This window comes from Seriola aureovittata, chromosome 6 (genome assembly GCF_021018895.1).
Source record: "Seriola aureovittata isolate HTS-2021-v1 ecotype China chromosome 6, ASM2101889v1, whole genome shotgun sequence".
In the NCBI taxonomy this organism is placed as follows: Eukaryota; Metazoa; Chordata; class Actinopteri; order Carangiformes; family Carangidae; genus Seriola; species Seriola aureovittata.
In genome coordinates this window covers 21,697,342-21,710,957 of record NC_079369.1, presented here as the reverse complement: position 1 = coordinate 21,710,957, position 13,616 = coordinate 21,697,342, and the positions used below count along the sequence as shown (strand labels likewise).

The window sequence follows — 13,616 nt, the reverse complement described above, 5'->3', positions numbered from 1 at the left end:
AGTGTTTGTCTCAGCTTAGTGATGGATGTACAGTATATCAGATCAAAAATTGAACATTTAAGTTACAGCAGTTACAGGATCACTATGGGTGTTGCATGAAGGCAGGACCTTAATCAGATGTTTGATTCTATCAAATTTCTTTAACAAAGAAATAAACAACACTAAGTATGTAAATAACAACATGACGATTAATTAGACTCGCTATACATTATCACAGTGGAGTAGGTGTATTTCATTAGCTTCGTTAGCTTAGTGAACTTGCTCCTGATCCCACAGACATCCAGTAATGGAGTAATTTGAGGGTAATGCACAGTATAAATCTATCACAGTATAAATGTGTTTGTTCCACTCTGGATAAGTGGGTAAAAAAGAAAAAATGCCTCAAAACCAAATACTCTCTTTAATTTATGACATGATGGTGGCATGCTGTTGTGAAAGAAGTGCAATTTTGTCCCCAACATCTGGAGCTCCTCGTGTAAATCCACTGTTGTTGTATAGTTATGTGTGTTTTTTGCTGATGCAATGTGTTTTTGAACTGCTGAGCACACTCTTTTGAGACAACAGGGTCATCCCATTAGCCAGTACTTCAGACTGATGTTGAATGTGGAAATTACTTGGGGAGACTTTGCAGGCTGTGTATTCACTTTATATGCAGCCAAGTGTGGCTGAAGGGGACTGTGTGTAGATAAGAGCAGTTTTGAGACACCAGAGTATAGTACTGAGTCTGCTAGAGCTCCTGTGGGTCTGACAGGAGCTAAAACTTGTTAACACTAAGTACAGCTGTGAAATGTAACTATGCATTTACTCAAGCACTGTACAGTAAAAACGTTTGTTCTTTTGATACTAATTTCTACTTTTCCACTACATTTCAGAGGAAAATAATGTGCTTGTTACTCCACTATATTTATCTGACAACTGTAGTTACTTGTTACTTTTCAGAGTCAGATTTAAAATTGAAGGAAAACAAAAAAACAAACTAAAACATGAAAAATACAAAAATATAATCTAATATGATATAATAAACCTTGTTAGAGATTAAACTAGACTGCAACTACTTGAGATTATTATTATTGATGAATGTATTGATTGTTTGATACATAAAATGTCAGAAAACAGTTCTCCAGTTCAAGGTGATGTCTCTAGATGTTTTATTTTGACGCACCAACAGTCCATAGCCCCAAAATATTCAGTTCACTATTTGTCCCATCCTGACCAGTTGCATGTATCAATAATCATGATATAATATGTATAATAATACAACACAAAAGGAGCCATTCTGCACAAAATGTACTTTTCATACTTAAAATATATTTTACTGGTAATACTTCTGTTCTTTCAGTTAAGTTAAATTTCTAGTGCATGATGTTTACTTTTCATTGAGTATTTCTATAGTGCAGTATCGCTACTTTTATTTACATAAAAGATCTGAATACTTCCTCCACCACTAACTGCAGAAATACCCGCTTTCATTCTTTTCTTCAATACAAGCTATTGAGTTTTTCAGTTTAATTACATAGTTTCTTGTGGAGAAGTAAATGTTCACCCAGGCTTCATGTGTGGAAGAGTTTTTTTTCTTTTTCAGATTTTCAGAGCAGTTTGCCCTGCCTGATAATTGTCTGCATAATTGAGTTTGGGGGCATATGAGGTTGGATTAAAAGAAAAGCTTCTCTGCGTGAGTCCTGCAGAGTTTGTGTGTGTGTATGAGTGTACATATGTATCTGTATAGCCTACGTATATTTGATTTGTGCAAATACACATCTGCGTGTGAATGTGTGTGTGTTGAGTTGCCCTTCCGTGATGCTGTGTCATTCCACTCCAACGCCTGATTGGTCAACAACTGTCTCTGCAGGCGGTATGACGTCTCTCACTCCAGGAGGGCTTTTAGTGTGTGTTTGGCTTGGTGTGTATGTGCATGTCTGTGTGTTATTTTGGTGCACTTCCTTACCGCTAGTATGATGCCCCGAGGCACATTTTCTTTTCTTCTCCCAGAGGTGTAAGCAAATTCAGTATATACCACACACACACACACACACACACACACACATTCACAGGCATAAAAACATTACTAATTTGCGGTCTTTGACTAATCTGGTTAAAACACTCTAGGCTAACTAGCATAAGATGATTGACCACTGGTACTTACACATCACACACGCATAGACACACACACTCATCAAGAGAGGGAAAAACAGAAGGAGGCATCGAAACTCCTAACTTCTAATTCTACTTCTAATTCAGCATCTGTGATGGAAATGCTTTTATTTCTCCCTCCTGGGCTACAACAAGGCTTTAACAGCCTCTTTGACTGCTACAATATCGCACAGATTTACCTGCTGTTTCCTCGGCCATAAAACAGCTTTGGTTTCGTTCAGTGGTGTTGCACTGGTTGAGGGGGTGCGCCACTGCGGGGGAGGTGGGCACACTGCGATCACAGCCTCCAATATGTCAAAAGTAATTAGGCTGATCGGAGAGTATACCCTATTATGCACAGAGAGGTGTGTGCTGTGTACTGTTAATTAGACTGATGGGTGGATAAACCCAGCGTACACCCTCAGATACACTGAGATTGGTTTTGTTCTGATTTGACTTCTTCCCCTTTAAACTGAGGATGTATGTTAGCTGATATGAACCAAAAAAAAAAAAAAGAATTATTGTGTGGATATTTTCAATTTCTTGTTTCAGTAATTTTTCAGCCCAAAGAAGCCAAACATTTGCAGGTTTCAGCTTCTAAAATGCTTTTCTTTATCCTGTATGGCACTTTTTGTGACAGCTGGTTTAAAAAATAAGCAGTTTCACTATTTTCTTGCATTTGATAGACTAAAGAATTAATTGATAATCGAGACAATACTCTGCAAATTAATAGATTATCGTTAGTTGCAGCTGTATTAAATTTGATTAAATTTAAAAAAAAAGACTTCTTGGTGGAATTTCTTTTTTAAGTTTATTCATATTTATTCAATATAAGATGATATAGAAGATATAAGATGTGCTTGGGATGTAATAACACAAAATGATGAATCACTGAGGTCTCTCCAGAGTTCCTGGGTATGATTGTGCAATCAATTTTCAGTAAATAAAAATTACCAGCCAAGTTTGTATATTGTATGCTAAAATTGCTGGAGAGTGTGCCTTTAACACCCTGTGTTGAAGAAGAACGATGGTGGTACAGGAGAGTATGACAGTACACAGCCATTGTTATATATTTTTTAAGCAAAGCCCTGGATCAAATCCCTTCTTGCAAGACTTTGCTGGGAGGTAGCATGTGAGACTACATGAGCTATTCCAACATCTCCTCTGTCAACGCTGTGTGTGGATTTATTACCATTTTTTCTTCTTTGCCTCTTTTTTACCCAAACTTCAAAGCCTTCTGAACAGGAAAAATATGCAAGGTAGAAATAAACTGGGTCCATATTCTGCTGTGGATCGGCTTTCGAAAATCTTTTTTGACAACATGCCACTAAACGCACCAAAGCTACAAATTTGAAAGTGACGATTGTCTCCGTTTGAATAAGCTGTGGTCCAAGATTTTGATAGTCGACTACATTTTTGCATGACAAGCATTTCATTTTCCCAAACGACCTTCATTCCCAAGGGAGAGCTGAAAAACTGGGTTCTGCTGTAATTAGGCTAGCTCACTGACAAAAAAAGAAGCACCCAAGGTAGAGGGGGGGGGGATAAAAGACAGAGAGGTAGAGTGAAGGAGAGGATGAAGGTGGGGAGGGTGCGAGGAGGAGAGCAGATAATGAGAGGCAGGGTGACAGAATGAAAGAGTGCAGGAGGAGGAGAGCATGTCAAGAATCAAGGAGGGGGGTTGTTTGCCTGCGGCTGCCTCATGGTGTGATGTCGTCGAACCTTCTCACCATGTTTCATTACAAAGGGCTCTATGTTAAGGTCTGTGGTGTCAGCATGCCAACTAACTTATGTCGGCTTGAGTGTCTCAGCGTGTCCGCTCACCGCATTGTGTTGCTTTTAATTTTGCATACAGCAGTTTAGCTCACTCACAAACAACACAGTGGAACTAAAAAACCTGCTTTGGCAAAACGCTGGCTATAAAAAGCACATTAAAAGGACATGCAACATTTCCTGCTGCAGAATTGCGCAGGAGTTCATGTTAGACACACAAACCTGAAACAAAAAAGGGGAAATCATATATTTCTAGCTCTTGGTGTGGTTCAAAACACAATTTTTGCTTGAATTCTTTCTCATTGATGCAGTACTGAGCAGTTTTTAGTGTCTGAATACGGTTGTCTTAAATCAACTCAATTTGCATGACAAGGTAGTGGCGAAATATTTCATTTAACAAGCTGTAATCATAGGGGAAATAGCATTTCATGCACATTTAAGATTTTTATCTGATTGAATGTTTGCACCACGTCTACTACTAGCAGTAATGAAAAATGTTTTCCATAATGCTACTATCCCAAAATTTTGATAGCATGTGGTTTTCCTTCCACTCATACTGTACTTTACTACCATTAACATGCACAGACATATCAATGCAATTAATTTATTTCCCTTATTAAACATCTCTCATTTTCCAATTTCCCAGCCTGTCAGGCTTTGCATATGCCAGAGAGAAAGATGCTGAAAATAGTTTTTTAGTGCGGCTCACGAAGCAATATTTCACCATTAACACAATAGGATCTATAATATGAAGTGACATGTTTTACAATGAAGGTTGCCATCTGGGCTTTTGCTGTCAAGAAGCGTTGTTGTTGAGTTGTCGTATACTTCTCAGCTTTCACACACCTTTTCTTGCCATCTGAGAGGGTTTGATTAGCCTTGTGTTGTAGCGAAATGAGCCAGTGTGTCACTCAGCTGTGATTTAATCAAAGTGTCAGGTAAGTATGTGAGATTATTATAGCATACTTTATACAGCTGATAGTATAGGTTTGAGGTGGGGACGTGAAGTGAGTAGTGGCACCCACATCAGCTGAGAGCTAGAGTTGTCTGTTTAATTGCTATTGCTGCTGGTGACTGATTTCACCTGTGTTTAATTTTATTTAATTTATGCTAACTGACATCGTTGGGCAGTAACTCATTAAGTAAGATGCGATGTGAGTAGCCTACTTATGTCAGATGTGTTGTGTAAGGTACTACAATTTGAAATTTAGTAATGTAAGTGCATATAGGAGTGGGCAATATATAAAATCGTATATGTTCAGTTTTACATAACTATATCAATTATACAGTCATATACTACATTTTATGGATAATATTTTATGGATAAAAAAAGTCCCCTAAGGGGACATGGAGGGAAAAACAAACATGGGGGAATCTTTGTGTTTCTGGTGCTCACGCGAGACTTTCTTCTTAACACAGCGTGATATAGGCTGCTTGTGTGTGTTAATGTACTGACTTCTGAATACATATGCACTCATTGTGCTGGCACGGAGTGCTGTGTGCATGTTTTCTGACTGTTGGCGCGTATTTTTCAATGCGCCCGGAAGTTGTTTCAGTGTAACAGGAAGGCACCTGTAATGGCCTAAAAAGAAAGGTTAATCTTTTGCCAGTGGATGAAATGCTACAAGCACTGCTTCCACGTTTGTTACTCAACTAAGGGAATTGCTGCTGCTAAATGCTTCTTGTAAGTAACTGTTAATGCTGTTGTTAATACTGCATTCACTGCATATTATGTAAACTCTAACTATGAGCAGGCAAGTAGGAAATCCATTCATGCCAGCCGTGCACTTAATTCTGAGTCTGAGATATCAGGAATTTTCTGACATCAACAATATCTCCCACATGATAACAACAGACCGCAGAATGGCTGCAAATGCATCACCAATGGCAATGAATTCAAAATAAAATTACCACTAACACAATCCATTTGTCTCATTTTGTAGGAGCTATATACTGTTTGTTTTCATCTGTTTCACTTGGTAATGTCCTGCTACAAATGTGTAACACAACAAAAGTAGCTAATTTAGGCCGTTAATCTGATATGACGACAAGATTAGCACTAGGCTAACTACCATGGACTAACGTGAACATTACAAAATCGTAATTACATTATTATTACATATGTATTACATAATATCCTGCTCTTCCCTTTTGGCCAACACTGCCTGAATGCACCATTAACCCTTGTCACTGTCTTTAAGGCATTGCTGCTGGTAATTATTTTCTGTTGCTAACTGCTTTCTGTTGATTCTTTTTTGTTGCTAAAATGTTATGTGCTAACTGTTTTCTGTTGCTAACACCATCTGTAGCTAAGTGCTTTCTGTTAACTATTTTTTGTCGCTAAAGCGTTCTGTTGCTAACAGAACCTGTTGCTAACTGTTATCTGTTGCTAACAGAACCTGTTGCTAACTGTTATCTGTTGCTAACAGAATCTGTTGCTAACTGTTATCTGTTAGAGGTTTTTTGTTGCTAAAGTGTTCTGTTGCTTAGTGCTTTATGTTGCTAACTGTTATACCAATAACAGTGTTACCTAATGATATGGTATGGTACCCAATGATGACATTATTTCTAACTGGATTACCTTTGTTGTCATTGCTTCATATTTTTCCATGTCTATTAGTTTTTTTATACTGTATTAGCATAACCAGAGGCCGGGTTTATTTTTGGCTAGTTGTATCATTGTGTGTGGGGAAAGAAGAAAGGGAGAAGCATTGAAGAAAAGGTGTAAAGTGGTACTGAATATGAATGAAATGCATCGCTGTGCAATACTAAAGTTGGCATCTGAGCTGACTGTTAATTAAACTCACCTGTCCTTCTCCTGCAGCTCCCTCTTTTCACCCCTCTCTCTCTCTCACTGTCTCTCTTTTTGTCTGACAGAGACAGTGATGGATACAAGGACAGCGACAGCTGAGCTCGGCTGGATATCGTTCCCTGCCAATGGAGTAAGAACAATGTGCAAAAGTGTACTGTATGTGTGTGCAGGTGCGTGTGTATGTGTGTGCACCCTTGGGAAACGCAGTTTGAGTACACTTTACAGTGCTCCATTAACAAATCTGTCAAAGTCTTAATTACAGTGGCAAGGTGACACCAATTAACCGCTATTGATGCAGAATAGAATGGATTCAGATAGATCTGAGACGTGTGGCACGCAACAGCCCACAATAGACACATGAATAGAATAGAATTAAATACCATAGAATTGAATAAAATAGAATAGGGTGTTTCAACCTCTTTCCTATACTCCTTAGTGTTTTTAAATGCTGGCTTGGCAACTAGCCGGTTACAATGGTCTGCTCTCTACGTATGTGTGTGTGTGTGTGTTGTTGAGATGAGTGGCTCTAATTGTGATGAATCGGTGTCCCTGTGCAGCACAGAGCAAGGTAGAGGAAAAGAAAAAAAATGAATGAGGGAGGTGACTTGGAGAGAGAGACAAAATAGGTGCAAGGGAAAGAGAAAGTTTAATTTGTGTCAGGTCTTGGTAAACCCATTAATCATTTTAGCCTCTCCTCTCCCCTCTCCCCTCTTTCTTTGCTTCCTCCCCTTTCATCCATAACCCCCTGCCCTTTCTTCACACATGCACATTCCCCAGTGGGAAGAGGTGAGCGGCTATGATGAGAACCTCAACACAATCAGGACGTACCAGGTGTGCAACGTGTTTGAGCCCAGCCAGAACAACTGGCTCCTCACGACTTACATAGACCGGCGGGCGGCACAACGCATCTATGTGGAGATCCGCTTCACCGTACGTGACTGTGCCTCCATCCCCAGTGTGCTGGGCTCCTGCAAAGAAACGTTCAACCTCTACTACTTGGAGACCGACAGGACAGTGTCAGAGAGCATCAAAGGGGTGGAGTACTGGGCCAATGCGCCTTTTCTGAAGGTAATGAACACAGAAATAAAAGCCTTTTGAATAGAGGAGCCAAGCATGAAGACCTGGAAGTATTGTGAAGCTGTAAATTAACATAGAAATTTTAATTATAATCTCTGTGTTATACTCAGCACAAAGACACCAATATCTGTTGGGCTATGTTATACCAAGGGTTCAGCATAGTTTCTGATTTTTTTGTGACTTTGGTATGCTAAAAAGCAGTGCTATGTGCTGCAGTACCCTGAGTCTCATCAGTTGCTACTCTGGAGAAAATGCAGGCCTGAGGCTCGTATTCGGTGCATATTCATTATATCCGTCGCTCTCCCCTGAAAACTAGTATCTAAACTTGGGTTGAGAGAGTTCTCCTTCTTTGTAAGCCAAATTAAACCATTGGCTTGTCTGAAAATTGAATTGTAAAGTATGATTTTCACAGGACAGCAGCAATATGCAATCCAGAAGCAAACACTGCACCAATCCAAAAGTTCAATATCTAACATCCACCACCAATTAGAATTTAAACCTTATAGATTGGATGTGTTTTTTTTCCTGGTTCTCTTTGTCATATTTGATTTTTCTCCTAAAAGTATCCTGTAATTCATTTCAGCCAAAGCTGAGACACCCATTCAAGTGTTGGAAATCTCAGAGCAGCCACCTTAATAATCATCATTGGGGTTCATTTAGGGAAATAGCAAATTATGACTCAGTTTCACTACAATAAAATGAAATCATATGTGGTCATGTGCATTCATCCAGTATTGTACAGCAGCATCAAACATTAATTAGTGAATCTAATAAAATAAAATGTACCATTCTAGAACGAACAAGGACAAAAGAACCACAACGTATTAGCTCATTTATTCACTCTTTGGTCTTTCGTGTGCCCCGCTCTCTTTATGTCCCTCGCAGGTGGACACCATTGCAGCAGATGAGAGTTTCTCCCAGGTTGATTTTGGGGGAAGGCTAATGAAGGTGAACACAGAAGTTCGGAGTTTTGGGCCACTTTCCAAAGGCAAAGGCTTCCACTTGGCCTTCCAGGACCTGGGTGCTTGCATGTCCCTCCTGGCTGTCAGAGTATTCTACAAGAAATGCCCCAGCGTAGTGCAGAACTTTGCTTATTTCCCAGAGGTATGGACCCTAAGTAATTAAAAACAGTGGTGCTGTTTCCATCAGACTTTGATAGAGCTGTTATCAAAAACATTTAAACATGTTTATAGACCCTTAATTCTGACTCCACTTTGTGCAGACACTGACCGGAGCAGAGTCCACCTCATTAGTCATTGCCAGAGGAAGCTGCATTTCCAATGCTGAGGAAGTGGACGTACCCATAAAGCTCTACTGTAACGGAGATGGAGAGTGGATGGTTCCCATCGGCAGCTGCAGCTGCAAGGCGGGTTATGAACCAGACAATGGCAACGTGTGTCGAGGTAAATCTGTGTGTTTATGAGAATGTGCCAGTTCAAACCGTGCTCGTAAAAATGAAGGAAGGGAAATTGAAAGCAAGTGTGAATTCTCTACTGCGCCTCAGAATATTAGAGGTGATGGCATGTAGACTGAATGAATTACTTTTTAAAATGACAATGCCACTAGCGAACACTGCACACAAAAGTCATAATATCTTAGCAAATATATCTTATATATCTTAGCAAATATCGTATAAAAAACTAACCAACCAGTATAAGAGCACATCAATGTCCTGCAAACATGCCTGTAATAATCAACCATAGCAACGATGCTGTTTCAGAAGGCAATATCTCACTAAGAATGCAACAAACAAACATAAAGAGCTAACATTACAAGTAAAGCATAGAAACCATGAAAATAGAGCTGTGATCAATGTAGATCAGCTAAAATGGTATCAGCAAGCATGCTCAAGTGAAAGAAATGACTGCAATAAGTATAAGAAGATTGTTTGTTATTTGCTATTATAAATCTGCCATAGTTGAATACTGACTTGTCTATGAAGCAGCATCATTGTTAGAATCTGTGCTGAGTCAGTTCTGTAGAAAATGCAAGTGTTTATTGTATGCAGGAGAATAAAGTGTGTCATTTCTGGCAGTACTAGCTGAATAATCACATGCATTAATATATTTTTAAATGTATTTTTGCCCAAGGGCGCAGCCCACGATGTTCCATATGTTAATATTAGTAGAAGCAGACTTGGGTGAGCATGGCACAGAAATAGCTCCTCTATATTCCATGTATCTCTACCGCTTTTCCTTTTATATCTGGCCTCCTTCCCCATTTCCTATCCAAAGTAGTACCCATTATTTCTTATTCTCCCAGGAAAGTCTCATCCATTTTGTGTGCGTGTGTGTGTGTGCGTGTGTGTGCGTGTGTGTGTGTGTGTGTGTGATGTATGTACATATGGTGAGATGATAAGTGAGGCCGCTTCATCCCATGTTAATTAGTTTAGCGTGTTCCAGCCAGATTAGTCTACTGCAAATTAGTCCTGGACTGTCAGAGAGTGTCAGCAAGACAGAGGAGTATCAGGAAGGAAGGAAGGAAGGAAGACAGGAAGAAAGAAGGAAAGAAAGCCCTCTCGAGGGTTGTACTGGTAAAAAAGTAAAAATGAGGACGAACCAAGGACAGAAAGGTAAAAAAAAGTGAGATATAAAACAGATAGAGAGCACAGAGTAGACTGATGAATAGTATTCTATCTGGCTCTGGTGAAATACATTAAATGCACTGACTGAAATGGCAGCTTAGCCTTTGGTGTCAGTGTCTCCTTGCACAGAAAAACTTTATGTGAGATTTGAGTGTGTAGAAGTGAAGCCAAGAAGGATTCTTGGGAGACAGAGATTAAGTATGACAATATTACAGTAATGTTGACTGCCATTGCAGAAGGAATTAAGGTGGAATTTGGAATTATTAAGTCTTCCCTGTCCTTTGCTATGTGTCTCTAAAAATATTAAGCTTGTCATTGTTGCCCTTGAAAAACAAAATTAGAAAGTAGGGCTGGGCAATATCTCTGTCGAGCTTAAAATTACCTCATAGGAAAAACCTGAAAATGACCAAGAAGTGCATGATCCACATTTAAATATCTATTTAAATTAATGCATTATATAAAAATAAACGAGAAAATCTTCAATCCTGTCAAACAAAACCTTTTAAATCCCACAGTGTGAAATATATTTGGTCAGTTATAATCATCAGTGAAAATCCTTAATTTTCAGCACCATGTCTTTACCATTAAAAAAGCAGCAGCATTTATGTGTTGCAGGGGTGTTTCTCTGATAGCTTTGCTTCTTGATCCTGGGGATGGATCTAATTACTGGTGAGACTGAGTGCTTGCACTCTGCTTATATTATCAGATGGTGATGCTTCAGGTGATTAACCTAGTTCTTGGTAGTTCCCATCTTTGCTAGCACAGGAATCCTGTGCTTTGTCATCAGTATACATGACCCATCTGTTTCATGTTAGTCTTTAAGTAACGTTAGCCTGGCACAGTTTGAGACTGTCTTACCCACTGCAGGGCCAAACAGGGCTTTAAGCACACCACCTATTTCTTGTTAACTTGTTAACCCACATTTCTTTAAATTTAAGGATGCTGTAAACATTAAGATGTTGCTTTGTGTACTGATACCAAAAAAGCTTTTTTCTCTTTCAACTATCCAACTTCAAAATACCAACAACATTAGCATGTAGTATGTTCAGCTAACTCATTCAACCCTCCTGTGCATAGTTTGGTAAGTGGGCTGTCCCTTCATGAAAGACTGCCATATGATTTGTCAGAAACTGCTTTGTTTCCGTGTTATTAGTACATTGCCGTGCAGTGTAGCTTACTTATACTGTAGTTTCAAAATTTCATATCAAGGAAACATTTCTATCACTACCAGTGTTTATATTCCCATCCCTTCTAGAAAGTCAGACTGGATTCAGTCAAGCCCAAATTGATGAATTTAAAGGCAAAACTCACTGGAATATTCCTGGATGGGAAACTGTCGGTTGGTGTGTGAAGACTGAAAACAGACTCTTACGACATGACAGTTTCTGTGGTGCCAGGTCACCATACATGTGGGTCATGCTTCATTCTTTTGTGCCTAAACTGTGATTTGAGATGTCGTGGGACAGAGCATGTCCCGTCTGTCTCCACCGAGTTGGCATCTTTTTGGTGTGCTCTTCTGCCAATCAGCTGATAATAACTTGGCAGGAAACTGGACTCACTATTAGAACAGATGGTTGTCTTTGTGTATGTGTGTGTGTGTGTGTGTGTGTGTGTGTGTGTGCGCGTGCGTGCATGCGCGCATGCGTCAGGGCACAGAGATGGTGTTTATTTTGCACCAAACTAGCATATTGTGCAAACCATCCGGCAAAACTGGCTCAACATCAAAGTACTGTGTGTGTGTGTTTGTGCGTGTGCATGTGCGTGCACATGTGCATGTTTGTAAAGTAAACAAATATTCAAAAGACCCATACTTCAAATGCACCACATGACAAATGTAAGCACTACCATCAAATACACAAACACACAAACTACCCCTGCTGTGGACCCCAACAAAGCTCTAAGAGTTTTTAAAACCTGCAGGCTTTTAACAGACTCACTCACTCACTCACTCACTCACTCTCTCACACACACACAAAAGTTTTTAATAATTGATCAGTGAGCCTGTATGCCAACTTTAGACAATTGTCATCCGCATGATCACTGCATGACTCCACACAGCTGGCTAAAGTCACAGAGGGAAACAGAGGAATAATCTTTTTTTCTCTCTCTTTGTCCCTTTTTGACTAAAGCTCTGTTCTTACATGTCTCTCTCCTATCTCTTGCATTTTGTTTTTCTTGTTTTCTCCCTGTTCTTGGGTTTTTTCTGTTTGAGTGATGGATTTGGCTGCTCTTTAAGTTTCCTAAGTTCTTGCTCAAAGACCCTTTCATTTTTGTAAACATATCAGTGCAAAATCAGCTTCATATCACTACGAGAATTACAGTAAAAAAACATCTATACTACCTAACTGTACTAGGAATATAGGATTAACTTTCATTCAAAATGATCCCCGAAGGTTACTCTCAGAAGGATTGAATTTAAACACCGGTGCACCAATTAAACTCAAAATGATTGTTAATGCATGTGTATGATCAAATTCACACAGTACAATGAGATCTTCATACATTAATTGTTTGTTGTGTATTTTAATAAAAGGCCACTGTTGCCAAGTCAATATTTTGGTCTATTCCTCTTATAAAAAAGACTGCACATAACTGTAAGTGTTGGCACAAACCCAGACACACACAAACAACATTCACATGCATTTGCAATGTTAGCGGTTTGAAATCCTTAGACAGCTGGACACAGAAAGAGAGAGAGAGATAACTATAGAGAGGTATCCAGAGATGACTAATGGAGAGAGGGAGCAAGACTTGTTGCCATGGTGACACGCCCCATGTGTATGAGCAGGGTTGTTGAATAAATGACCTTGACAAGCCAGATGTCTATCTGCCTATTCAAGGCACACACACACACACACACACACACACACACACACACACACACACACATGCACACACACAAAAGAGGCACAAGCCATTGACACTCCTGAAGACGCGACTTCAAAGAAAGGTGGATGTCTGAATATAAAGAAACTAACAGAGAGGGAGAGCAACACAGAAACAGGAAAAGTGTCTGAGCAAAACATGGGCAAAACTTTAGTTGAAGATAATTTGAATATGTGTACAATGAAAGTACAATGGATATCACATTCAAGCAGTACATACACTTTGCAACAGACTCTAAGGAAAGAAGCGCTAGTCGACTTATTGCTTATATAGTTGGTCATTCTGTTTAAACTACTTTGATCCAGTTGGATGTAATGACCCACCAGAGCCTTAAATGCTGCCTTGCCTTTCATA

The 13,616-nt window shown here is 39.4% G+C and overlaps 1 protein-coding gene across 1 annotated transcript in view; it reads left to right on the top strand.

The window, feature by feature from the left end:
• LOC130170981 (ephrin type-B receptor 1-like) overlaps nucleotides 1–13,616 on the top strand; it is an 89,046-nt gene that overhangs the window by 24,509 nt on the left and 50,921 nt on the right. The window contains exons 2-5 of the mRNA XM_056378726.1: nucleotides 6,781–6,845; nucleotides 7,493–7,783; nucleotides 8,678–8,896; nucleotides 9,015–9,195. Of these exons, the coding sequence (XP_056234701.1) occupies nucleotides 6,781–6,845; nucleotides 7,493–7,783; nucleotides 8,678–8,896; nucleotides 9,015–9,195 (756 nt within the window). The remainder of the gene's footprint in view (nucleotides 1–6,780; nucleotides 6,846–7,492; nucleotides 7,784–8,677; nucleotides 8,897–9,014; nucleotides 9,196–13,616) is intronic.